The sequence below is a fragment of the Strigops habroptila genome, chromosome Z (assembly GCF_004027225.2).
Source record: "Strigops habroptila isolate Jane chromosome Z, bStrHab1.2.pri, whole genome shotgun sequence".
NCBI classification, from domain to species: Eukaryota; Metazoa; Chordata; class Aves; order Psittaciformes; family Psittacidae; genus Strigops; species Strigops habroptila.
In genome coordinates, this window is record NC_044302.2 from 3,327,830 (window position 1) to 3,354,226 (window position 26,397).

The 26,397-nt window shown below is 40.0% G+C and overlaps 1 protein-coding gene across 2 annotated transcripts; it reads left to right on the forward strand.

Annotated features, from left to right (window-relative positions):
- The first annotated feature begins 41 nt into the window (after window positions 1-41).
- Window positions 42-24,599, forward strand: CA5A (carbonic anhydrase 5A). 2 transcript variants are annotated; one of them, XM_030470516.1, is made up of 7 exons: window positions 42-266; window positions 9,079-9,276; window positions 13,260-13,378; window positions 15,105-15,200; window positions 15,366-15,428; window positions 17,300-17,455; window positions 19,408-24,599. In XM_030470516.1, exons 1-7 carry the CDS (start codon window positions 137-139, stop codon window positions 19,585-19,587), a joined length of 942 nt encoding a protein of 313 aa, XP_030326376.1. In that variant the 5' UTR covers window positions 42-136; the 3' UTR covers window positions 19,588-24,599. The 2 variants fall into 2 exon arrangements, with proteins under 2 accessions (XP_030326376.1, XP_030326377.1); XM_030470517.1 differs by lacking the exon at window positions 42-266 and adding an exon at window positions 7,503-7,664.
- Window positions 24,600-26,397: the final 1,798 nt, after the last annotated feature.

Genomic DNA, 26,397 nt, shown 5'->3' on the forward strand with positions numbered 1-26,397 from the left:
GGAGACCCTCCAGTTATCTTGAAGCTGTATATCCGCAGGATTTTTTTCCTCTACTTTGTGTTGATAGGTCGCTGGACTCTGGAAAGCTCCTCTGGCTGTTTGACGAACTGAAGATTTAAGTGCCAAGGTGATAGCAATGAATAGTGTGAAGGCAAATACCCTGGTGCGTTTCTACAACCAGCTGAAAACTACCTGGAGTCCACCAGCAGTGCCAGCACGACTCTGCAGCCTCGCCACCTCCACTCATAAAACCAGGAATGGTGCATGTAAGTGTGTTTCATTTTATTGAGATAGTGCTGGCCACCTACAGCAAATTGATTCTGAGGGATTCTGAATTTAATAAACACTACAATCTTTAATTTTGAACAGAGTAAGCCACAAAACCCTCCAAATGTGGTGTGTAGAACTGCAATGAATTGCTTCCTGAGATGCGGGATACTACTGGAAGATGTCAAAGATTTAGCTATTTAAAACACTGATTAATTTATTTACAGATAAGATGGTGCCAGCCAGAGATCATGTGTCTACTCGCTCATGTGCAGATAGTGTCAGCTGGAGCAGTAGTAAAGAGTAATTTTTTACATCTAGGAATCCTTTTGTTTTCTATTTTTTCCCCTCTGTAAATGTATTCAGCTTAGTAACTTTTCCCAAGGAACAGCCAGATCCCTCCTTGAATACTGAGATGTGATTCCCTTCTATTTAAACTATCAAACAACAAACTTTGTATTTACTTAACTGATGAGAAAACAGATGATTTTGTGGCAGATGATACAAAACAAAGCAGAATGGAGACAAGCACAAGGCTTTGTTTATATCAAAAGCTAGAAGAAATACTCAGAAACTTTCAGTGTTTAATAGCTCTACACTTGGAAATGCATTTTGAAGACAAAGCCAAATTCTTTCTGCCACTGAGCGACTAGCATTTCAAAAAACCTGGTAGATATTGGCTGCCAAGTTCAATGTGCACAGTGGTTTAGATATTCATAGACATGGAAGCTTTATGTAATACACAGCATGCAAGCTTCCCTGCCACTCAGCACATCAGGAATAATTCAGAACGGTTCTTATAAAGGTACAACGTTTGCAAAGTTTTTCAGAGTTCTTAGTCTAAATTTTCTTTTTTTTTTTTTTTTTCTTTTTATTTAGAATAGAAAATGTGAATTGTATCCTGAAACCTTAAACCAGAATGGGTACTTCCACCTAGTAGCATTTGTTAATATAGCACCTCCTTCCATTTTTTTATTTATACCTTCATTTTTAAAAGGTGCTTTCTAAATCTCTAGGAGATGCCTAATTCTAGAAGCAAGATTAGCACTGAGTTCTTTTACTAGTGAAACAACCACAAGAAAGCAAGAAAGAGCTTAATTCCTAATGCAATATTTAAATGATCATGCATGCATCCCTGATAGCATTTTTCCCTTTTCTGACCTGTGTAGAGCTTTCCTAGTACAGCTCAAAAGCTCTTAAACTTTTACTTCCTTTCCTACTATTTTTTCTTTATAAGCATGCTCAGAAACCATTAAAACAAGGAAAAATACATTGTTAATCTATTCAAAGAAAAGCAGTACAGTAATGTTTAGAACAACTATGATTCAGCCCTATAAAATAGCAGCTTTCCTAACAAATTCATATTAACTGTGTTAATTAGTCTGTACAACTGTACATCCTCTCCACGTAAGAACACGTGCATATGAGAGAACATATTCTAACAGTCACAAGTAATCTCTGTATGACTCCTTCAGCTGCAATTTATCAGCAGACGTTTTCAGCACTGGAGATTCAACAGCTAAAACCAAAAGCTGTGGCAGTAAGAGTAGCGCTGGGGCTCATACAATACTGCTCATCGTGTGCAGGGATATGAATTACTGCTTCAGAGGGGAAATCCAGATAATCCACTGTAATTGTGGTTAAAAAGTTCTGTTGTGACCCTTATTCTTATAAATATTGTTATTCATTATTTATTCATTGTTTTTATACTTGAAGACATTAAGATTGCAAATGAATATTCATTGTGAGTCTAACAATTTCCAATTTCAGAAGCCACACAGACAATATAAATAAACGTCCTTCATAAAAAAAAGTATTGAAACCATGAATCAGCAGTGCAGGATCCCTCTAGACAGTTCCTAATTCTGCTGCTTGCTTGGTATTGGCTGAGAAACCAAAACTCACTTCATGGCAACAAGATTTCCAGGAAGAGATCACACAAGGCTCTTCCATTGCAAGACCACTGCTGTTTAAATTAACTGCAATTGCTATCCATCTCTTTTTACTCACATTCCTCTTTTCAATTTAAGACAGATGCTATTTATTACTTAAATCTTTCTCTATTCCATGACATTCATGCAGGAAATGCCAAAACAAACTGATTCAGGAAAATGCTATCTTTGGAATGGCTGGTTTCGGCTGCCAGTGAATAGACACCAGCTCTGAATAAGCCAGCCTGTGGGTTCCTCCATCTGCTGGCTAGAACCCTGTGCACAACATCCATTCAGAGCAAAAAGCACATTCAATTAAATTCAGCTATTCACAGCTGATGGTACAAAAAGCCCTTTTGGTGACAAAAACTTGATCAAAGAAATGGTAAAACTGGACTGTAGATTTCTTGGATAATGTCTTCGATATGAAGTTCACCATTTTCCCAAATTTCATCTCCTACCCTCACCCTTCCCACACACAGAAGCAGTCTCTCACCGAGCTGTGTGGTGATGCTTTCACTCAGCAGTTAGCTCAGACATTTGCTTTGAGGATATAAGTTAAACAATTAAAAGACTGAGACTTTCTAGTGCCTTTTCTGGATTCCTCTTCTCTCCTTACAAACACAAAAGTATTTTTCTGCACTTCACTGAGAAAGAACTGTGGAAACATTGCTGAGAACCATGCCATATATGTACGAATTTCTAGTGACATGGGCTATGGCAGTGGAGGTCTGTACTAAGCTCTGTAGTATGTTGTACCATGGAGGCAGTGGTTTCAAGCACCTTTTAATACAATAGAAAGGGAGTTGCTGGAAATGCTCTTCATAGGGATTTTAAGACTATAGAGCACCCAAGCAGTTGTTGCCAAAGCAGAGCTCGATGTATTTTTCTCTTTTTCTTTTCTTAGCCTTTTAAAAGTTACAACAAAATTGGAATCCTTCAAGTTTTTTAAAAAAGAATTGTACAAGTACAGAAATTACACAATCCAGGTGTGCCATCTCCAGGACTGCACATACAATTGCAGTAACTACACAAATTGTCCATGAGATATCTTGTAAGCCCTTTCCATGCTAAGCTACTAAGTCTGCATGCATAATTTCAGCAAATGTTTTTACACAGAAAAGATAAAGCCTCTGTTTGCTTTACCTTGCCAACTGGAATCACCTCCTCCTTATCTGGACTTAGCCTCAGCCACTGCCTTCTCATCCAGGCTCCTATCTCTGCCAAACATTCTGGAAGCAGAGAAAAGCTCAGCATTTCACAATCTGCTGCTGCTTTCCTGTAGAGCTTAGAGTACTCTGACAGTTACATCCGTTTGATAAAAAGCACTGGACTGTTTATCAATAAGCTGGCCTACATCACAGTCCAAATCTGACATCAATTCAGCAGAACTTTCAACACCTTGTCACAATCTCAGCCAGCCATCACTGTTATCCTCCAAAATCTTGATTCATACTAAAAAGCTTCAAAGAAATCAACCTTTTTTGGATTTCCTCTGTAATATCCAATCCAAGTGACTGAAGCAGAGCCATGGTCTTCTGAAGTTTAAAATGGTTCTCTATTGAGCTTCAGTTATATATTTGGGTTTATTTTTCTAATTCAGAATGTGTTGCTATGGAAAGCACCCCTGGTCAACTTAGGACAAAAATGAATTTCCTTCAAGTAAGACTGCTGTCCCCCATGCTGTCCTCCCTCTTTTACTTCAGAGCTGAGTGAAGCTTGTTTGAAAGTCCCTGTGTAAACAAACCAAAGTGCTTCATTCAACAAGTTGGGGTTTTTTTCCTTTTCTTTTTAAAGATTAAACCCAGAAAGACTGAAATCCCCTGAAGCTGAGTCATTTTCCCCTCATTCTTACTTAACAACCACCAATTTTCATACTCTTTCTTCTAATTCTGTAACCCATACACGAGAACTCTCTCCTGCCCAGGATACCTAAAGGTAAATTAAAAAGGAAACATTGAAAAATGTTTTGTCTCTTTAAATCAAGTTTACAAGAGTGCAAACTGGCAGTAAAACCTTTCATTTAACTCAATTTATTTTGGATTTATACCATCGAACTGTGGCCTTCAAAATATTTTCTTGGAAATTGTGTTATGAATTATGATAATCCTGTAATATTATACACAACCCACATTTTCATCTGGATCTTGATTCCCACCCCAAAGCTTTTGACGCTTGTATCAATGCTAAATGAACTTTTTAACAGTTACTCCAGACAGACCTGTTAAAGCATCCACAGCTGCAATTAACTATAGAAAATAATTCAAAAGATTTGGACTTTTTGGATGGCTCTATATGTCTACTTCAGCTGGGAGTGGTAGGAGAAAACCCCACAGTGCAAGTGTAAGAAGCCTCCAAATACTGTAAAATTAAATGGAGCATCACCGTGTCTGTCTGGAAGATTTTAAATAAAATAAATCAAGCACAGATTAAGTCTGTCGCAGATCTGTCTTCATGAGTGACTCACATCTTCCTCATCCTTGTTATATTACAGTATTTACTGAACCATTCAGACAATGCCATGGATATGCATGTAAAAAGGTAAATGATAGCTAGACCCTCAGTAAGCTGATTGTAAATGAGGTGTGCGTAAAGCAAAGGGTGCGAACTGCACAGTAGCTTAATTCTCACCTTTTTCTGTTTTTATTTAAACTTTGCACATTTGAAAACAGACCTAATATATGAAGTTTCTATTTCTCTTTCCACCCAGATTCTGCATCACTCTAACTCATCCAGCAAGCCAATTGCCAGATTTCTGGTTGTGGTGTTCCCTATACGCAGAAACCTTTCTCGTTCAGGAACAAGAGAGAATGTAGCTAAAACCTCCCAGATGATCCAGAAATGTAGCAATTTTGGAAAAACGTGAGAACAACAGAGATACTGTAATTCGGGCTGCCATTGTTCTCCCCAGCTTACTGCGTGAGAGCCATGTCTCTCTTGCATAAACCACCATCTCTAGCCGGGACATGGCCAAGGAGACACTGTGTTTCTGAAACGGTCCAGAAAAGATTTTGGCCTCACTAGCCAAGTGCTGTGCAGGAGGTTTAGAGCTTAGGTTTCCTTTTGCACAGGTAGTTTTTGCCCTTCTGTCTGCAGTTTCCAAAACAAACCATCCCAATGCCACTGAGCTCATATTTTGAAGTGTTTTCTTTAACCCCTAGAGAAGAAAAGGTTTTTTTAAAATCAAATGCTTAAGTTTTACTGAAATAGCATGTAGGTGTAAAAACTGGATGGAGATTCTGTGAATGATTCAGAAGGGAACCAAAGTGTTCAGGTCAAAGTTATTTCTCTTTCAGTTCTGCACCCGAACAGCCCATTGTTTCCGAAAGCCTACGCCATAAGAACTTTCCTTTGGTTGTGCTGTTCAACCCACAAGAAATGACTCATTCTGCTCAGTTTAGTAGCTCTATAAGAAACCTTACATTGTCAAAAGCTTGCAGGATCTAATTCCTAAAAAGCTTCACAAGTTTGGCCATATTAATGCCCCAGTGTAAAGCAGTGGAGTTTGAGGCTTTTTTTTCTTTTTCAACTGCTTTTAACACACAAGAAAAGTGATAGTTGTACAGAAGCCAGGTTATGCTCTGCAACAGTAAGCAGCTATACTATGATACAGGGCACACATACATTAGTTAATTTAGTAGATGTGATTTCTAAACTGCCCAAGATTGTTAGTTGTACTTAGAGGACACATCATGGAAGAATGGAATGTGAGGGAATGTCATTCTTCCTTTGTTAGTAGATGAGAATAAAACCCAATATCTCTTGGTTATACTGAATATTAAAATACCTGAAGCTACATCTGAGCTCCCTACTGCAATTAAGCATTAAGCTCATTATGAGCTGTCCTCATGACCAGGAGGTACCTGTTGCTCATAAGTAGCTTCAGCAACAGACAGGTCTGACCTGTACTAAACACAGTGGCCCAACCATGATCAATAGGCTATTAAATTGTGATTAAGCCTGAATGCGAGATTGTGTTTGTGGGCAGCAACTGTTTTCAGCTTCATCAAGTACTTTTCTCTTCTTTTTAAGTTACAGGAAGCTGTATGTTGAGGATAGTACATTAACCATCCTGAAAAACATTGAGTGTCAAACTACAGTTCATTATGTTTGTAATTGAATCCTGCCATACAAAAAAGGTCTGTGCTTTAAAGAAGGTGTATCTTGGCAGGGAGGAAGTAAAATGAAATTTAAACCCAGTAAAACATCCTAAGATCACAAGCTGTTTGTACATCTAATGATCTGTTTTCTGATCACGTAGCCACTAATAGCAAATCACTTGCCAGATTTCAACCTCCTCTTACTCAACTCAGGAGTACTTTAAATACATTATACTTTGAATGCAATGGAAACTTCTTACACAACATTGTAAACTAGAGCAAACACTTCTTTGTTGACTCTAGTTGAGTATTTAGTCTTGTCTCCACTTCAACAGAACATTCTCAATGCCACATCAGGTTCCTCATGAAAATTCAAAAGTACCCTAACAAGATAAAACATCCCCCAAGGGTAAACGCAGATTTGGGAAGTCATTTTAAGAGAGTAACCAAGAAATACAATTCACAGTAGGTGGCCAGATGAAGACCAGGAGCTGAGGTGTGTTTTGCTCCTGGCTGCTCAACGGAGCCAGCAAAAATGAGGACACTTACTTCATCTCTGCACTTTCACTCAGTTAGCTTTCTACAGGCTTTCCTTTTCTGCATTGTGTTCCTCACTGCCAACTGTAACAGAGAAAAGGGGCAAGGAGTCACCAAAGTTTTAACCTGCCTCAGGTGGCATTAGACAAATCCAAGTTACATTGGCCCCTTTTACCATCCTGGGGTGGGCCTGTTTTGGCCTCCAGCTTTTGGGACAGACGCAGTCGGGTAAAGTGGCCATAACGTTAACTTTTCCTAACTTTCCTGTGTGCACATCCCTGTGGAAGCAGGATCATGCGCCATCCCACCTTCACCAGGGAGAAACCAAAACCTCCTGCTTGAGCAAAACGAACTAGACAAGAATAAAAGCTAATCCCCTGAGGTGTGCAAGCAAGCTTTGACGCTGTCACAAACACATTTTTGATGTGAGTCAGGCATAGGGATTAGCCTGACTACAGGAAATGGCGAACGCGCACACACAGAGACCTACTGTCTCTTCCATAGCACTGTCACTGGATAAAATGCCGGTAAAAGCCAATCCCCGCCCGGCCCCGAAGGAAAAGCCGCCGGAGCGGTATACGCCGCTCTCACCCCCTCGCCTCTGGCAAAGACACCGCCCGCTCCCCTGAGGGGACCGCAGCCGCAGGGGGCCGGCCCGGAAGGGGGCCGGGCCAGGCCGGGCCGGGCTGGGCGTTGGCGCCCGGCGGCTCCGCGGTCTCCTCAGCGATGCTGCTGTTGCTGCGCCGGGCTTGGGTGGCCGCTGCCTCACGGCGGGGAACGCGACGATGCAGCCTGGGCGCCTGCTGCTCCTACCGCCTGCGAGACGCCCGTGAGTGCTGCCGCCTTCCCGCGCCGCTTCCCTCAGGGGAGAGCCGCTTCCCTCAGGGAGACCGCCCGGCGACAGGCTCCCTCAGGCCCGCGCTGCCCTCACCCCTCGAGCGGAGCAGCTCCCGCCGCCTGAGGGGGGCCCGATGCCCCGCTCTCCCCTTCCTCTCCCCGCCCGGTTCATCACCCGCTGCCCACCGCGCTGCGCCCCCCGCCCCGGGCTGCCCAGGGCCCGGGTACGGCCAGCGCCCATGTTCCTCCGTCGCTTCCTGGTCCTGAGGGGGCTGCCGGTGCCTCCAAAGTTTGTGTGGATAAGGGGGGGACGTTAACTTCAGCCTGGCTTTGTCGGTGGCCGGTCCTCCGCTAAACATCAGGAAACGGCAGTAACAGCAACGGGGAGTCGAGGCACTTCTGTGGAGTATTTTGTTTGCCTTACCTGTGTATGGTGACCTTGCGCGGGCCGATAAAGTTTGCTCCTCGCTGAGGAAACTGAAGGGGAAGGTTGTTTAGCCACCCCTTGTGCGAGAGGTTTGTTAAAAGATTTAATTTGCTTTTATTTTCCCCTTGCGAAAGATCTCCAGCAGTTGTACCTAATGAAGTAGCTGGTAGAGCAGTGCCTCTCTAGTTTGCGTTCAATGGTTGGACAGAGCACGAAAATCTCTTTCTTGTCAGTGGGTCCTCAGTGTTGCGGGACAGCAGGTGGACAAGTGCTCCTTGTCTACACAGATCTTAGCTCTTCTTTTAAGTAGAATAAAGTCCTGCAGAAGCTATATTCATGCATCTGCGCTGCTTATGCCAGTTTGAGATGCCCAAGCAGCCCCTGGAATGGGTTTTTACAGGTGTGAGATCAGCTGTAGGTCCCAACTCTATGAAGCAGGCTTGGTCAATATTGGCATGGCTGCTTCAGGGCACTGTACCCTCAGCAGTGGTGTAACCCCTAAGCGCATGTAGGAGAAAGACCAGCACCTTCAGGAGGATATTTTTGGTTTCTCGTGGGAGTTGTCCTGTGTGTGGCGCAGGCTGACGTCAATTGATGATACTGGTGTATGAGGAAAGCTGAAGTGGTGCTGAGAGTCTGGCAAAGTTATAAAGCAGAAGCCACTTTAAAATCAATTGACAGTAAAAGGAAAAGAGTTTTCTGGGAAATACTGGGACAGAATTTCTTTGAAGAGCACTTTGCAAATGCAGTGAGGTATCAACAGTTGTGAGTCAAATTATTGCACTTCCCTGTGTGGCTTTGAGTCATGCAACTGGAATGTATTGTTATTATTTTTTTTACTTTTCTGTGCATCAGCTGACTCGAATTAGCTTTTGGAGCCAATATGCCAAAGCACCTTCTCTTGCCAGAAAGTTCTGAGGTATTCAGTTGGAAGTTCTGTATCATGCATTAATGCCTGACTCTCTTAATCATCTTCCAGTGCATCCACTCTGGCAGAGTCCGCTTACAATTCCTGGAGGCACCCGACAGTCTCCTATCAATATCCAGTGGAGAGACAGTGTTTATGACCCCTTCCTGAAGCCTCTGAAAATCAGCTACGACCCAACAACGTGTCTTCACATCTGGAACAATGGATATTCATTCCTGGTTGAGTTTGATGATTCTACTGATAGATCAAGTAAGAAGAACTCAGAAAAATGTATTTAATGTCTTCATTAAATGCTTAGGAGAAATACTTGCAAGTTGTAAAACCTCAGGACAAGTGTTGGAAATGCATGTATAGTAAAAGAATGCTTTAGCATTTACAGTGGTGGGAATTGTAATGCAGAAGTTCTATACAGGCCTCACTTTTACAAAGTATTTACTATCATGGACACTGTGCACAAACTGTCTGTTGCATGTTAAGACTTACTCTTATTGCACAAGCCTTAATCCCCTACCTTTTGATTAGGTCTCCTAATATTGCAGCTTTGTCTACATGAGTCAAACTTCAGTCGTATCTATCTACTTAATTTTAAATGAGATTCCATCATTACACTTTATTAAATAGTGAAGTGTGTAAGGTATTAAATAATAAAGTAATCTGCCACTTACCGCTTTTTCAGTGTTAACAGATATATTTAATGCATTTGAAATAACTGGCAACAAAATGACTTTCATTTGTAAAGCATGCATACTTACCTCAATAAGCTCTTGGATAATTAGGTAATACTGAGTTGCTACCATATGGAGCAGAAGGTGCATGTGTTCCTGTTGATTTTAGCGTAAGCAGGAGTCCATGCATGCAAAGTCAGATTATACATTCCAGTAATTTACTGTGAATAAGCATTCTGACCTGAGCAGCTGAATCTTTCTTAAATGCTCAGCAGAGTGAAATGACTTAAAATGAAGATACTGCTACCAAATTCCAGATTTTTTGTCCATTGTTCCTTTTAGAAGTTGACTTTACCAAAGGATATTGCTGGTGTGTATAAAGAGGTAAAGATAGGTGAACTGGTTGAACCTGGTCAGGGATATTGTGAATCACACGATTCATGTTGATTACTTGTCCTGGAGGGAAAAATTGAGGAATGTGGGGGAAGTTTGAGCCTGTTTGATTAGAACTATTTATAAGGTGACTGCTTACCATGAGAGGTGCTGGAACTTCGTAAGGGGTTTAGTAATGCTCTTCAGAGGGAAGCGTTCAGCATGCTTTGTCTGAACAATACCAGTATTTTTGGTTGATGTTTTGAAAGAGGCTGAAGAAACAATATAGCAAAAATGATAGTGGTGGAATGCATGGAGCTTTCAGGGGCTTGTGTGATGTTTGGGGGTTTTTTGGTTTTCTTGCTTATAGCTGTTCCCCCAGAATATTCGTTTCCAACCAGAGAATATGATGCAAACAGCCTTTATTCGTTTGAGTGCTGTTGTATGAAGAAACCAAGTAGTGCTCTTGTGTTTTTACCGTACAAACTGCTACTGCATTAGTGAGGTAGGTTAGAGGAGAGACTAAGATGGAGACATCACTTGTTAGCTCATAAGTGATTTTAACTTACTAACTTTAGATTGGTTTTGCTTTAATTTCACAGTCCTTTTTAATTTAACAGTCTTTTATTCGATACAGCCATATCTCAGTATCAGTTGAGGATGCATTCCTGAAGTGTAATAGTTTGCAGTTTGATGGATAACAAAGTTTTTTTGTTTTGTTTATTTGTTTTCCCTGGCAGGATTGATGTAATGGAGGAGACTTGCCTGCAGGAGGTTAACAAATACACGACGTTTAAATACACAGGGACAATGTTTTGTGACATAGAGGCAAGCATCAGGATTGTCAGTCACAGGGGTGCTGGCCTTTCAGAGCCTGGCTAATCAGAGCGCATCACAGCTCTGAAAAATCTTATCCACTTCATCTGTAAGACTGAACACTTGAGGTGAAGATTAAAGTGTAAGCAGTCTTGCTGCCTTATCATCATCATCTCCCTCAAATGAATTAGAGTCAATGAAGAGTGCTGATGGCTAGTGGAGGATTACATGAAATGATCAGTGACAGGTGACAGGACTCCAAAATGACAGAGAAATAACAGATCATGAGATGTTGCTGTATAAATGGCCAGCTTTTCAAGTGCTTACCTCTCTCCTCTATCTTTTCTGTCTTTACTTGCTGTTTCTGACTTTTCTTTCTGCCAGCTTCTGTCTAACAATAATAGAAATCCAGAGAAGGAAGCATAGGAATAAAGAAAAACAACAAAATTGAAACAGAAGATGAAAAAGACAAAATGAAGTATGCACCCAGGATAGACAAAAATGCCCAACTTCTGAGATGAGGCAAAACAAGACTTGGGCAAAAGATGAAGGTAGTGCTGCCATGGGGTGTTTGCTTATGAGCAGATCAGGAAGATGAAGAAGAAAGAGGGTTTGGGGAAGGTATGTACTGAGTGTGGTCCTGTCTGTGTGCATGAATGCCATCTCCTGCAAGGAAATGAGACTGAAACAGAATGAGGGTTACAGTAAAAAGCTGATGTGATTATTTCTCCTGATTGTTGTTAGAGTTCCTTTAGACTTCTTTTTTGTTTTGAAATTTTCAAGACTGGTGAATTGAGAGGAAATGAAATGGGAAAAATGCTTGTAAAGGGACTGTAAATTCCTGTTCATTTCCTGTCACTTTCTGGTGTCCACTACAGGAACCTGATTTTCTACGTGTCCTCCTGTGCCTAACTTTACTCGTGAGGCAAACATTCAAGTGAATGTGATTATTAACATGAATATAGTCACTTATGGGTTTGCATCATCACAAAATCAGGAATGGGTAGTGTTAGAGCACAGAGACCTTTAATTCTGAAGGACTTTGCAGTGGGCCACATCTTCATCCTATCCCTATAAGTTACCTTTCTCCATTGTAATTTTTTAGTGATGGTCAGTATTGCATTTATGCTAAAGGCTCAGCGAAGCAGATGCAATTAATGTCAATTAATTGACATTAACTTACTCTTTTATCACTAGCAGGCCTATCTAGTTAGAATTTCAACACTACTGGCTGGCTTTCAGGTAAAAAAAAAAAAAAGGGACAAGAAAAGCTCTTAATACCTTTCATTGTTTTCTCCTTAGCATTAAAGTGATAAACTTCTTTTCAAATAGTGTTGGGATTATGCACTTTTTATACAGTGGTTTCCTATAAAATTTAGCCATGACGTACAGTTAAGTAAAAATCAGCAAATGGGACTTTACAGCTGCATATTTGTCGTTAGCCCTTTGGAAGTAATTATGGTCTCTCATTTACCAGGTACTGTCCTGTAGTAACTTGGAAGAAGGCTTTGCAGCATGTTCCTGGTTTGATTAGGAAGAAATGAGTAAAACCTAACAGTACACAGAAAACTATGCCTAGAGTTTTTTATTCATGTATTTGCAAAATGATGAGAGGCCTTCTGAAATCAGGAGAGCAGTCTCAATGTTCACCTGTACTCATGGCTAAAAAGTGCATTAAAGCTTCCAGAAACTCAGAATCTTGCACATAGATATTTCATGGAGTGTAGCTTAAACAGTTCGCAGTAGACACAATATTAATATATTTCTGGCTGCGCAGAAAACCGTTAGCATTGGTTATGAAATCTGAAAGTTGTATTGAAGCAGAATAGTATGTTTGGATTTTTATAACCTGAAGAACAGCAGAATTGAATGTTTCACACAATGTACTGATTTTTCTGGCAAAATTGGATTTTTGAAGCCTTGTCAAGGGAAATTTCAATGTTTTTCAGAGATGCTGAGGCTTTGCTGCGATGTCATTTAGTAGATGTATTAATTGCTTTGTCATTACACGTTTCTTGGGGTGAGGCAGTTCTCATATGCCTGCTCAAAGAGAAGAGGATAGATCATATCATGTAATCACCACTCTGCCAAACTGGATGTGAACTGGGGAGATGGATGAGGAGACTATTTAACTTATCTTCAGTTTGATATAGTAGATTCAGACTGCAGGAGGGAACACTGGTGTGTTTGCTTAAACAATTTTGTTATAGCAAAGTAAAGTGTAAAAGTAGCAAAGCAATAGGGGACTGTTTCAGTTAAGATAAGTTGCTCCACCTGATCTTTTTCCTGGGCAAATTTATTTCAAGGAGGATCTTGCTGTGTTACTTGTCTGGTAAATTCTAAATCATGTTTATTAATATGTCTGTCTTTGTTTTTTAGTAATCGATGGAGGTCCCTTGGAAAATCAATACAGGCTAAAGCAGTTCCACTTCCACTGGGGAGCCATGAATGACTGGGGTTCGGAGCACACAGTTGACTGTAAATTTTACCCAGCAGAGGTATGAGATAAAATGCTGAACAATGCAAATGCTTGTGGGGACTGGAGGCTGGGTCTCAGGCTGTCTGTGGCTATACTGCATGCTAGAAAGCTCCCAGTTTGAAGAATTACAGCTTACTGTTAAAGATCAGACCTGATAGGTGCCAGAGCTCATCCACCATTTTATTAGTAAGTTCACATTCACAGTGTTTTCTGGAGAGCACAGTCTTAAAATTGAACATTGGCCTCAAAACTGAAAGTTTCAGTTAATGTTTTCTTCTCCCTGAATGGCCCTGGGGTAGCTGCCGGACAAGCCAATGGCAGGCAGTGAATTATCATTGATATTCCAGCTCTGTCCTGATGGAGTGGCACAACTCTGCTTGTCTTTCCCCCTTTTAAAGGGGAAAAGGATGAAACAGAAAGCAGACCGAGGGTGCAATTGGGTCTTAATGAACTCCCAGGTCCCAGCTGATGTGGTGCAGATCAGGTGGGCAGCAATTACTGAGGTAAGTGTGCAAGCTCAGATCTCAATTAAAAAAATGTAGGTGCTTTACCTCTGAGCTACAGTAAGCTGAGAGTTCACATTTTCCTGGGAGTACAGTGCATGCACTGCATCTCAGCTGCTGTCTGTAGTGGGCCTCAAATCTTCTTACTGCTTTAAAATCACTACTATTACTAAATGCTTGCAGAGAAACAGAGCACATTTTGAATACTGTTTTTAAAATATATGTTTAAAGAGAAAATGAAAGATTATTTAATTCTCACACCCATACCTGTAACTCAAAAAGCCTGATCCTGCTTTCCATGTATACAATAACTGTCTTGTGTATGTGAACCCAGAGCCCCAGCTAGTGTTAAAGGTTATTTCCAGTTATCAACAATTTTTTGTGTTTCTTAAGGTGTTACAATAATGTACAGCAGAGTTCTAGGGTAATAGAGGAGTTATCACAATCACTTTATTTTCTGTTTTCAACTCCTAAGCAATCATTAGAGCAGCAAAACTTTTGTGAGTAAATAACTATAAGGCAGAAAGAAAGAGTCAATAAAAAGGATGGAGCCAATGGGGAAGAGTATAGATTAAGTTACTCAGAGAGGAAAGTATGACAGGTATAAACACAGTTACATGCCAAAGATGGAGAATTTGAAAAATAGTTATTTTTGAGAAGATGTTTCTCTTCTGTGAATGTGTTCAGAATTATGCTTGTTAGCTTGGCAAGGTATTTGTGAACAGCAAGGTACAGCCTGCAAGTTCTGGGGCTGGTTCTGGGTATCTGTTCAATACACAAAACCCCTTAATGGGCTGCTTGTATTGAACTGTAAGCAATGCAGAGGAAGCTTATTATGTGCAGGAGAATGTTCTTTAGCAGAATAGCATGCTCTGTACTTTTCCTGTTAAGAAATGAGAGTCCTTCAGTTCCAGGTATACTAAGCCTTTTTTGTGCTTTTAACTAGCATTCCTGTAATTAGTCTCCCACAGACAAAATCCCTTTCATATTTGTGAAATGTGGTTTATGGGTCTTTGGCTATTATTTAAAAAAGGAAAAAAGAAAAAGTACCATTCTTTCCCAGTAACACTTTGGTCCTGTAACACTTTGGTCCTCATTTTTGTGCTGTATGAGTTCTGAGGTAGCTCGCTGCAGTGTCTCAAATTGCAAAGGACCAAACATAGCAAAGATCAAGAGTCGAGTTTCTTGATGTCATTGCTGTGATCTGTGTGCATGTTAATTTCTCATTCATTTATATTTCAGTTGCATTTAGTACACTGGAATGCTGTTTTGTACCCTACGTTTGAAGAAGCTGTAATGGAAGGTAACGGCTTGGCTGTTATTGGAGTGTTTTTAAAGGTAATTTTACTTTGTGTAATAAGCTGAGTGATGCCTTTTTATTTTGTTAAAACCAATGTAGGACAAAATACCTCTAGATTGTTGCTGTTTGCAAAAAGTACTGATTAAGGTAGATATGTAAAATGTCAACTTAATGATTCTCTAACTCCTGCCTGTCTTCTGCAGCTAGGAGCATGTCATGAAGGGCTGCAGACACTGGTTGATGCCTTGCCAGCAGTTAAACACAAAGTAAGTATTTTTAAGTGTCCCACCAGTTATCACTGGGCGTAGCTAATGCAGTCATTCAGTGTAAAGAACTTTGAGTAAAACAGTAGTAAAGGCTTTCTTCCTTAAATGTCAGTAGGGGGCCTGATTGACACCTTGGATAAATTGTTGACTGCATTGAAGGTGGGGGGAAAGCTAATTTTTAAGGAGGAATTGTACACTTTAAGCTTTCCAAACTCTTATTTTAAGAAATTATGCTCTTCATATTGTGCCCCCTTAGAATGGCAGGCACATGTTTAATGCTGGCCCTCACTGATGCTTCTCTGTTGCCTGCCCTTCCACTTCCGTGAAAGCAGGTGCCATTGCATTAGTTTTCATATGTCATTTAACTGGAAAGAATTTGCTGGGCTGTGTAAAGTGGTAGTTTATTTCTTGTGAAATTAAGGCTTTCTGATTTTTGTCTGGCGTTTGAGGAGATTATTGTTTGCTTATTTTAAATGCTGTAAGTTTTCTGCTTGGGGAATGGCACTCTTTCTTCACAGCTGAATTCTGATTTCTGCCAGGAGAGGGAGTGCTGCGTCTCTGCTAGTGCTCAGTAGCAGCTCATGCTCCTGCAGGAGCCTGTTAGTTTGGAAAGCATACACGAAAAAAACACATCAAGAATTTTGCTGGCTTGTAAGAGCATTCAGTTGAAGTCGCTGTGCGATTATTTATGGCAGGAAGCATTTTTAAAAATCCAAATAAACCAAATATTTGTGGCAGTGCAGTAAAATTCTGCCAGATAAATGCCAAACAAGTCAGTTCTGTGCCTAAAGACCTATAAAAGCCTGTAAATACACATCCATTATGAGAATATAATATTTTACAGCATATGAATTTGAGAGAAACTAAAACCAAGGTCTTTAAAAGAAAAATATAGTATCAAATATTAAGCTCTTCAAGCTGCATGTGGGCTGCTCCAGAAGGGATCTCGTTTCAAAGGATCACACAGCAACTCTTCAGCACTTGGTTTAAAACGTATGAAAATCTTTGCTGCCTTGTTATTACTGACTTAAGCACCAAACAATGAGGAACATTACCCAGTTTAGGAGAAGGAAAGTCAGATAATACCCATTCGTATGTCCTTGCATCTTCCTCTCTCATGTGCAGGGTGAAAGGTCCCATCTAAAATCTCTTGTCCAACGCCTTATTATTGAAAAATCCTTTACTTTAGTATTTTTCATTATCAGTAGGGAAATGGTAAAGCCCGTCTAAGCAAACCCAGGATCTTACTTTCCTGCATTGCCTGTATATCCTGGAAATACCTCAGAAGTAAAATGTTTAAGTAGGAAATCATGGGCTCTGAAGCTCCTACTGTCTGGTACCTCACTTGTGGAGAGGAATGTGGAGACATGAATTCTTGATATGATTTAAATAAAACTTTAGTTGTTCTCCCTCACCCAGCTGCTTAAAATCATGTGGCGAAAAGTAAAAGCACTATTGTTTGCAGTCTATTAAGTGTATCTGGCAGAGTGACCTGAACTTATTCCATCATTTATTCTTTTATTCTTTTTCTTGTTTGTTTCTAGCTCCCACAAAGACATAGTCAGTTGCTCCTTCGCACTCCTTATTCTTCTGCCCTGAATTCCTAATGGCTTGTGGGGACAAGAGGAATATTTCGATTTTGTCTATTCAGTAGCTGCCTCAAATGCCTCAAACCCAGCTTACCAATTTTGTACAAGTTCACGGGGTTGTACATTATTATGTTATGTAGATCATTATTAATATTCACAATACCTAATTTTGCGTATGCATACATAACACGTACAGTATTTAATATTGTTGTTTGATCTTTTTTAATCTTTTTTTTTCCTCAAAATACGATCTTTGAAACTTTTTTTTTTTAATTGGATTAGGACACTGTTATCGAGTTTGATGTCTTTGATCCCTCCTGTTTGATTCCTTCATGCCCTGATTATTGGACGTACGCAGGCTCTTTGACTACTCCCCCACTTACTGAATCAGTCACATGGATTATTAAGAAGCAGCCCATAGAGGTTGATGAGAATCAGGTAAATCTCATGCTTACATTTCAAATCATACCATATACCTGTTTGCCTCCCTGTCATGGAGGGGAAAATGCACAGAAGTAGGTGCTTACCGGTACCAGTAGTTCTCTGTGAATACAGAGGTTGGTGGCTACTTCACACATGGTATTTGGGGAGGAATCCTGACATTAACAACAGCTGATATTGAAAGACTTAAGACCTCTCTAGTAAGCAGTTGAAGATGCTTCTCCAGCTCTGCAACAGCTCTCACTTGATTAGTGATGAACAAAGCCTTATGCTGGAAGCTGCCCCTTAAAAACTTCTAAGATTATTTGTTGTAGCACTGTTTGCTCTCTTTACCAGGTTGCAGCTCTTTTTGTGGTAGGGAGGGAGAAGAAATGGCATACTTTGTGAAATTCCAAAGTCTGACCTTCTGTGCGTGTTCTTGATAACCATGTTGTGCATTTGCACAGGAATCTTGCAGAGACTGCAAGGGCTAATCTGCTGCTCTCTTGTGTGATGTCTTAAGAAACAGAGGTGATGGTGGGTGGCTCACATGTCATTCTGATGGCCAGAGATAGTGAGTTCCCACTGGGTTTTCTCCTTTGCCTTTGTGGGCAAGTTTTCAATATATTTGGCTATACTGTCCTTGAATTCCTTTTTTTTTCTTTTTTTTTTTTTTTTTTTAAATTCCCCTTTAAGAAGGACACACAAAGTTTTCAGCAAATGTTTGTATTACGGAAGTTATTTCAAGTGGAGAAGTTTGTGGTCAATAGCCTGTCCTGAGACTAACCCTAATTTGTCACCATAGGCCCTCTATTGCTTTTAATTTTAGTACTTCATGTTTCAATGTGATGGTATTCCTTGGTATGAAGTAGATATAGGGACACGTAGAAAATGGTCAGAAGGAGGACTCATTGAAGTTGTCCTACAATTGTGGTTTTTGTTGGACGTTTTCAGGATTTTTTTTGTCTATTCAAAGTCATGAAGTACTTAAGGGGCATTACAGCATAGAACAAGTCTTTGAGATTGTTGCAAAGCAAATAAAAACAAACAACCCAAAAATCTACCATTATTTCATGGTTTAAGAGGCACTGAGAATTATCTGTGCGTTGTCTCTATTTTTTGAGGCTTTGATTAGTAATTGTGAGTCCAATGACATGAGGCAAAATATGGATTTATGGGTTGTTTTTTTTTTTGATACAATTTTATATGGAGTTAGTGATCTGGACAGTCATGCTCCAAACAAAACTCTGAAGAATAGGCATGTGTGTGATCTTAATATTTTAGTTTACATAAGGGAACAGGACGGGACGAACTGAGGACTGTTAACAGAGCAGAGAGAACTGAATGCATAATGGAGCATTCTTATTTGCAACTGAAACTTTTTTTTCTTTCTTTTTTTTTGTTCCATGGTTCTTTTTCACCCTCATTCTTTTATGGCATAGAAAGGCTTATAGTTTACTTAACATCATAATGCCCTTGTGAGCATTAAAACCTGACCTGCTGCTTACGTCATTTTAATCCCCAGTTGTAAACCACTGAGAATAACAGCTATGTAGATTGTTGCTTGTTGAGCTTCCATCTTTTCTGGGTGCCAGCATATGCATGTCAGTATAAGCTAAAAGAACTCCAGGAAAGGTGTAAATTAAGAAGGTTGGAGAGGTTTATTTAAAGAAAGCATATGTTCCATCTCTGGAAGTCAGTTCCATCTCAGATGTGCCACATTTGAGATTTAATTTGTCTAAAAATGGCAGATGACTGATAGTTCATCTTCTGCACTGATATGGCTGATGGTACAATCTTTACCAGCATGTGACAAAGAAGTGCCACAGCTCTGTGCTCAATTTTCTCAGAATGCAAATGCAATAGTACCTTTGATTTTGTTACCCAAGCATGAATGATTGTGTTTTGTCATGAACTCCAATAATTCCCCAGTTAGTAAAGTCACAAAACTGGACATTTCTCATTCTCAGCTGGAGGCATTTCGGATGCTGCTCTTTACTTCAGATGGTGAAGAAGAAAAGAGAATGGTAGACAACTTTCGCCCTCTTCAGCCATTAATGAATCGAACCGTCCGTTCATCCTTCCAAAGCAGGCATCTCTTGAATGCTGAAGTGCAGCCCAAGGACCATGCTGAGCAGATGAGGCCATAGATGGCCCATGAAATGTCAGTCCAGACTTCAGTATCCGGCTATAACAGACTTATTTTTTCGATTAGTTTTCTTTTTTCTTCAGTATATGTCACAACAGTTTCACAGCCAGCCAGCTTCTGTTCTGCTAAGTGCCATTTGACTTTCAGTAGAGAAGCTGTGGAGTTTCTTAGTTTTAATTTTTTTTTTTTTTTAGAAGTAAATAATATTAACCTGCAACAAATTGACTTGCTTTAAAACGGGAATCACTAAGGAAATATTTTGACAGCTAAAGGAAGAATAAGGGCAGGAGATCTTTTCTGAATTGTTCTGCCTCTTTTCTGAATTGTTCTGTCTTTCTTCAACTGCTCCTTCAAGTGACTTGCACAAATTAGTAATCCCAACTGAAAACATGCTGTCAAGCAGGAAGTGTGAAAAAGTGTAAAGTATTAGGGTTGTGATCAGTGGCACCGAGTCTAGTTGGGAACCTGTAACTAGCTGTGTCCCCCAGGGGTCAATACTGGGCCCAGTATTGTTCAACTTGCTCATCAGTGACTTGGATGGAGGGGTAGAGTGCCTGCCATGGGGAGGAGTGGCTGATATCGCTGAGTGCTGTGCTGTCCTTCAGAAAGATCTGGTCAGGCTGGAGAGATGGAGAAGAGGAACCTTTTGAAATTCAGCAACGGCAAGTGCAGAGCCCTGCACCTGGGGAGGAATAACCCCATGAATCAGTGCAGGTTGGGGGCTGACCTGCTGGAAAGCAGCTTTGAGGAAAGAGATCTGGGAATCCTGGTGGCCAAGTTATCCATGAGCCAGCAGCAATGTGCCCTAGCAGCCAAGAATGCAAATGGTGTGCTGGGATGCATGAGGAAAAGCATTGCCAGCAAGTTGACGGAGGTAATCCTCCGTCTCTCCTGAGCCTTGGTGAGGCCTCACCTGGAGTACTGTGTTCAGTTTGGGCTCATGGAGCAAGTCCAGTGAAGGGCTACTAGGATGATGAAGGGTCTGCAGCATCTCTCCTATGAGGAAAGGCTGAAGGAGCTGGGTCTGTTCAGCCTGGAGAAGAGAAGGCTCAGGGGGATCTGAACAATGTATATAAGTATCTGAGAGGAGGGTGTCAAGGCTCTTCTTTTGGTGCCGGGTGGTAGGATGAGAGGCAACTGACATAAACTAAGCCACAGGAAGTTCCACCTGAACATGAGGAAGAAACTCTTTACTGTGAGGGTGACTGAGCATTGGAAAAGGTTGCCCAGAGAGGTTGTGGAGCTTCTTTCCCTGGAGATAATTCAAGAGCCATCTGGACACAATCCTGAGCAATGTGCTTTGGGTAACCCTGCTTGAACAGGGAGGTTGGACTGGATGACCTCCTGTGGTCCCTTCCAGCCTTAACCATGCTGTGATTCTGTGATTAATACTGATCAGGTTGTTTTGTGGAATTGTTTGAGGTTTGGGAAGAGAACTAGCTTCTCCAGTCATATATACAGAGACATTTTATTTTCTTCCTTTTTCCTTCATGGTTATGATGCCAAGAGGAGAAGGGAAAAATGACTTAAAGAATCTATTTCCATTCTATTGACTCTGTGATCCATGTTTGATATGGTTGCCACAGAATGTTCACTCTATTTACATCACAAGCCAGAAGACTTTTTTCTAAGACCCTATAACAAATGTAGAAGCTTTTAGCTTTGGCAGCTTTTACTTTTTGGTATTACTAATGTACCAGAGCAGAAAAGAATTCACCAGTATCTCAAGAATGGCAAAAATGTCCAATTGATACCAGGAAACTGATCACATCAAAGGAAAGCAAAATTAAAGAAGCCCTGGCTGACCCTTCCGATGGGATTTAGGGAAAAAAACAAAACAAAAACCCACAACAATTTCTGAAACCTAATCCAGCGCTAGGAGAGCATGGAAAAAATGCGGCATTTAGATACTTGAAAGATTTATTTTCAGTGACTCATAGAGCACCAGTGCACTCTTCCGTGTTTTATCTTCACGTACTTTTATAAAAAGAGTTACTTAGCTTCAGGACAACTGGGGATCAGATTGTATTTATAGCACCTTACAGTAATGAAGTTAAGTGGTGGTTGAAATTTATTTGGGGATCAGACAAAATTGTTGTATAAGTTGCCAGCTGTAGAGCCTTATCCTAGAGTTATGGTCCAATTGCTGCAAGTATTATCTACCTCTGAAGCTTTCTACTACTACTAGCCGTAATTTTCTGTCGAGCACCTTTCTCACTGGCTTTTAATGCTTTACTGTATTTAAAAGTGTGCCTGTGCATGAAGTTCATGTACTAAATGTATGGTCAGATTTTCTGATGAGGAGGAGATCTGTCTGTGATGTGATCCTGACTGATTGTATTTGAGGAGTCTTCTTGGAGAACAGCTCTTACTTGGTCTGCTTCTGCCAGTAGGCAAAGTCACTGGTGTGATTCAGCACAAGTGAAGCCAGGGCACCAGCTTGTCAATGCTAAATTCAGAAATTCAGAATCAATACTTTTCTAAGTCCAAGTGTTCAGTTTAAAAGCACTTTAACGCTTTTTAGTGTGACCCTGATGATTTTAAGGCTTTTGAATATTCTTGTTTTACCAGTTAAGTGCCCAGTTCCTGCCTTTGCTGCTTTAATAGCTCTACCTCAGGCTGTTGTTTATGTTGCAACAGTTGTGCCTTTCTCCTTGGCAACTTGAAATGTGGCCACTTAACTTTAGAGTAACTCTACATGGTAAATGTAAGAAAATCTGTCTTCTATCCCAACTTATATTTACTGTGTAGTGCATCTTCAGTTCTTTTAACCCTTGCAAGCCCTTACTGCTTAGTTGAACCTTACTGTCTTGGCTGAACTCTTGTCAAACTACACCATCTGTACCAAATGATTGAACTATGCATCTTTGGCATCATCAGACAGACTTTTTACTATGTTCCTGGCCTGCAGAATCACATCAGTGATGATTTTGTCAGAGAATGACAGGTTCCAAAATAATTTCAGAAGGGATATTTACAGCTCTGGCAATAGGAAAAGAATTCTTTTACTTTCTGCCTGAATGTACATGATCTAGACGTTGTCAAGCTTGAGGTTTTTATTTCAGAACTGTTCTTGCAAATGTTTTTCTGAGGAGGATCCTATAAAAAGATGGCAGTGATTCAGAGCTGGCATATATCTTGTCTATCTGTGAGATTTTTTTGCTACTCTTTATTAGCAGTTAGAAAAACTGTAGTGTAAAGATGTCTTAATGTTGCTTTCACATTTAAAAATACAGGTCACTCAGCAGCCCTAACCTAGCTGTAGGTAGCCTGCATCAATATCCCTGACATATATGAATGGGTCTTAAAAAGCTTCATGCAATTGCTCAAAAATTTTTAGTTGCCTTGGTAATTTCCAAAGTTTTTCTGTACCTTTTATCCACTGAGCTTGTTTCACTGGTTAATATCACTTTCTTAGCATATGCAGATACAAAATACATATTTTGTTCTTAGGGAACTGCTACAGTGTAAATGTTTAATGCTTCTTAATGCTGTAGTTTGCTTATATCCAACTGAGTTCTCAATAGTTAGGTTTGTTCCACTGAACCAAATTGGAATTTTTTTTTTAGAGAATAGGTGTATTATCCAGTCATACAGTTAATAAGCTGTACTCCATACATACTTAGATAAAATCACATCCAAGTATACCAATATAAAAGAAATCCATTTCAATTTCAGCACAAATATCTGAATACAGGGACAACTTAGAAAAAATTTACTGTGCTACAAAAATAACCTTTACAGGGATTTTCTGTTACAATTATTTTACTGGGTTTGGAGTCTTGCATTTACATGTTAGTGTTTTAGCATCTCTGGTTAAGGTAGGCAGTATCTCAGTTGTAGGGTGGATTCTTGTTGAAATTACCTGTCTGGAATTGAACAGAAAGGTGTTTTGGTTTGATTTTTCTTTTTTTTTAAGCTTTTATGTTCATTTATACGATGACTGTATTTGCCTTGCAAGTTAACTTCAAGAAGAATAATTATATGTGCCTGCACATGAGATGGTATAGAATTCTTTTGACTTACTCTCTCAGTTGCCTGGAGGGAAATTGATTTGGTTGTTGGACTGGAGCTAATATTTGTAATGATTTTGCACAATTGAGTTAGACTCTATTTGAAAGGTGTCTGCGTAGGAATCTCCCAGCTCTTTTTTAGATGGTACAATACGAAAGGGTCAAAGCACATGTGTATTTGTCCTTGCATAGTAGTCACTTCTGTTACTCCATACTGTCTGGGAGGCATCCCTGTGGCAAGAAGTGCTAGGAATTAAGGAATGTAACAGAATTTTGAGGACAGCTTACTGAAAAGGGAGTAGAAGGCTTTTGAGTGTAGATACAACTCTGTTGGTCTGACTTGCAACTGCCTTTCTGTTCAGTGTCATTCTTACTAGAAGTCTTGTTCTTCATGACTTCTGATTAAACATTTGAATGTTAAATCCATGTTCCTACATCCCAGAATTTTCACACAGTGTAGGCCACCAGGTGTACCTGGACAGGCTTTTGTTGTCTCCTATTATGAATGGCTTGCTTTGGTATTTTTACTGCAAGTCTGGCAGGAGTGTGTCTTTTGGCTTTGAAAGCTGTAGAAAGAGAGATTGCTTTGATCTCACGAAAATATACTGGGGTTTAGAGTACTGGAATTTCACGCGGCTTTTGAGGAAGAGTCCCTTTTTCTGCTCAACTTCATAGTTAATAGTATTTGCTTTAAAATGTGCATGCCTTAATTTTTAATGTCTTAACTTGTATTTCTTAGCACACCTTTGCTGTATTCTTTGTTCACCTTGTTTTCGTGGCAGTTATTAGATTGTGTATTTTAATGTATGTTACCTGTCTGCTCATAATTTACTGAAATAATTGCCCTTGCAGATGGCATATGTAACAGGGAATGCCTTTTGTTCTCCTAGGATACAGGTCTTTTCCCTCAGTTTTTACCTGATGTAAAGAAACTTGTAACTGCTGGATTTTGAACTGTTACATTAGTGTGCAAATGTGCAATAAAGAAACACAAAAGAAACCTGTGCCTGCATCTCATTATGTAATTAAGCTCTCCAAATTAAAAAGTAGATTTTCTGTCAAGAAAATAATACAATTCCCACTGAGAATGAACCGGTTCATTAGGAGTGGAGTCTAATCAGATGTCAGACACTGTGATACTTAAAAGCTCTGAAAGACTCTGCTGAACTGTATTATAATTGGAATGAAAGAACAATGACCCCTCTGTTGCCGCTGTACTGATGGGAGCATATCTAGTTATTTCTTACATTCAGCTAGATGCAGCATGCCATCTAAAATGGGATTCCAAATTTTGAGGATCTTTGCTGAACTACTTCTTTTGCCACTGATCATTAAACTCGTCCTGTCAACTAAGCTCCTTTTCTCATTGTCTAATCAGTCTTGATAAAGCAGAGCATTGATTTGATGCATGCAGTTTCATATTTAGTGATTGTGGCTACAAGAATCTTAGCAAATAACCCCCCAAAAATCTTTGAATAAAATAAGTTACTTTTACTGATGAAGTTTGGCTAATCAGGTGAAATGAGTGTTGTCTGTCTCACTGCTTAGCCATGCTTGAAGACTAGATATCCTACAGATATGTTTAGCTGAATTAATTCAAATATGTTTTCAGTTCTTTTGATGGGGAAAAGTAGATTATGTTCCTGGCTAAGGAATTCCCCCCTGAAACAATAGTAGACAATACTTCTATATAAGACCTCGCAAACCGCAAACAAAAAGGGTTTGGTACCCTTTGTGATAGGCAAAGCCATTTCAGTATCAAAAAAAGAGCGGCATGGGTTAAGTGAGGCCAGCTCCACTATTATTGCTATTTAAGGATTCAAGAAGCTTCCTCCTTTTCCATGCACCCAGCAAAAAACCTTATAAGTGCTTGTATTAGTATAGCTGAGACGTTTGCTAAAGAAATGGGTTACTTGGTTCCAGCGGGCTGTCTTATTTTGATCAAGGCAGCTTTCCCGATAAATGGTTAAGAACATCCACATTACTTCTAACAAATGGCCAATTTACTTTTGATACTGGCAATTATTTGTCTTTCTGACAAATAATTCTTTCCCGCTTTCTTTTTGATGTGACAAACTTCAAGTGCCTGAGTATTAGCATATGGAGAACTGATTGTATAATCCAATAGTCTTCAAAGATGCTGCAGAATAACTTGGGGGCCTGAAGAGAGTTAATGTTCATGGTCAGAGCTAATAATAATACTTAGCATTTGTGAAGTGCTTTGAAGATACAAAGCACTATGTGAACACACCCTAACACCGTGGCTGTATTTCCTCAATAATACAAATGGAGAAACAGTTGCAGAATTAACGCCCATGGATTAATTTGCAATACAGTCAAGTACGTGGTTGACTTTAAATATGGAAGTTCAGTGGCTGCTACTCCACTGCTACTTGATCCCAGAATTTCCAGGTGGAAGTGGCAAAACTGAGACTGAAGCCTGCAAATTCTTAGCTGGCAATCTGCTAAGAAACTCCCTTTCAGAAGAATTGGATGAAGGGAGAAAAAGGTAACTTGGTCTCATTCTTGGGAAAGTTAATGGAAAGCTCTGCGCATTAGGTTACTATCAGGTATAAAATGCCAGTCCTCAAGCAGTTAATTTATTTGCCTTAAGGTAAGAACTTAGTCTAGAGCACTAGTGAGGTAAATCCATTGATGAACAATTTTGTTCACTCAACTATAAAACTGAGTTTGAGCATTCATCTGAAAATCCCTGAAGCATACATCTTATTTTCATTCCAATCATGTCTGTATCCTGGATGTGGTAGGTACCTGGCTTTGGGGTTTGGGGTTTTTTT

Bases quoted from the DNA above. Each gene is read 5' to 3' on its own strand.
- CA5A (XM_030470516.1), top strand. From the start codon at position 137: ATGAATAGTGTGAAGGCAAATACCCTGGTGCGTTTCTACAACCAGCTG. The intron at 267-9,078 runs GTAAGTGTGTTT...ATCATCTTCCAG, and splicing joins TAAAACCAGGAATGGTGCAT to TGCATCCACTCTGGCAGAGT. The intron at 15,429-17,299 runs GTAAGTATTTTT...TAATTGGATTAG, and splicing joins TGCCAGCAGTTAAACACAAA to GACACTGTTATCGAGTTTGA.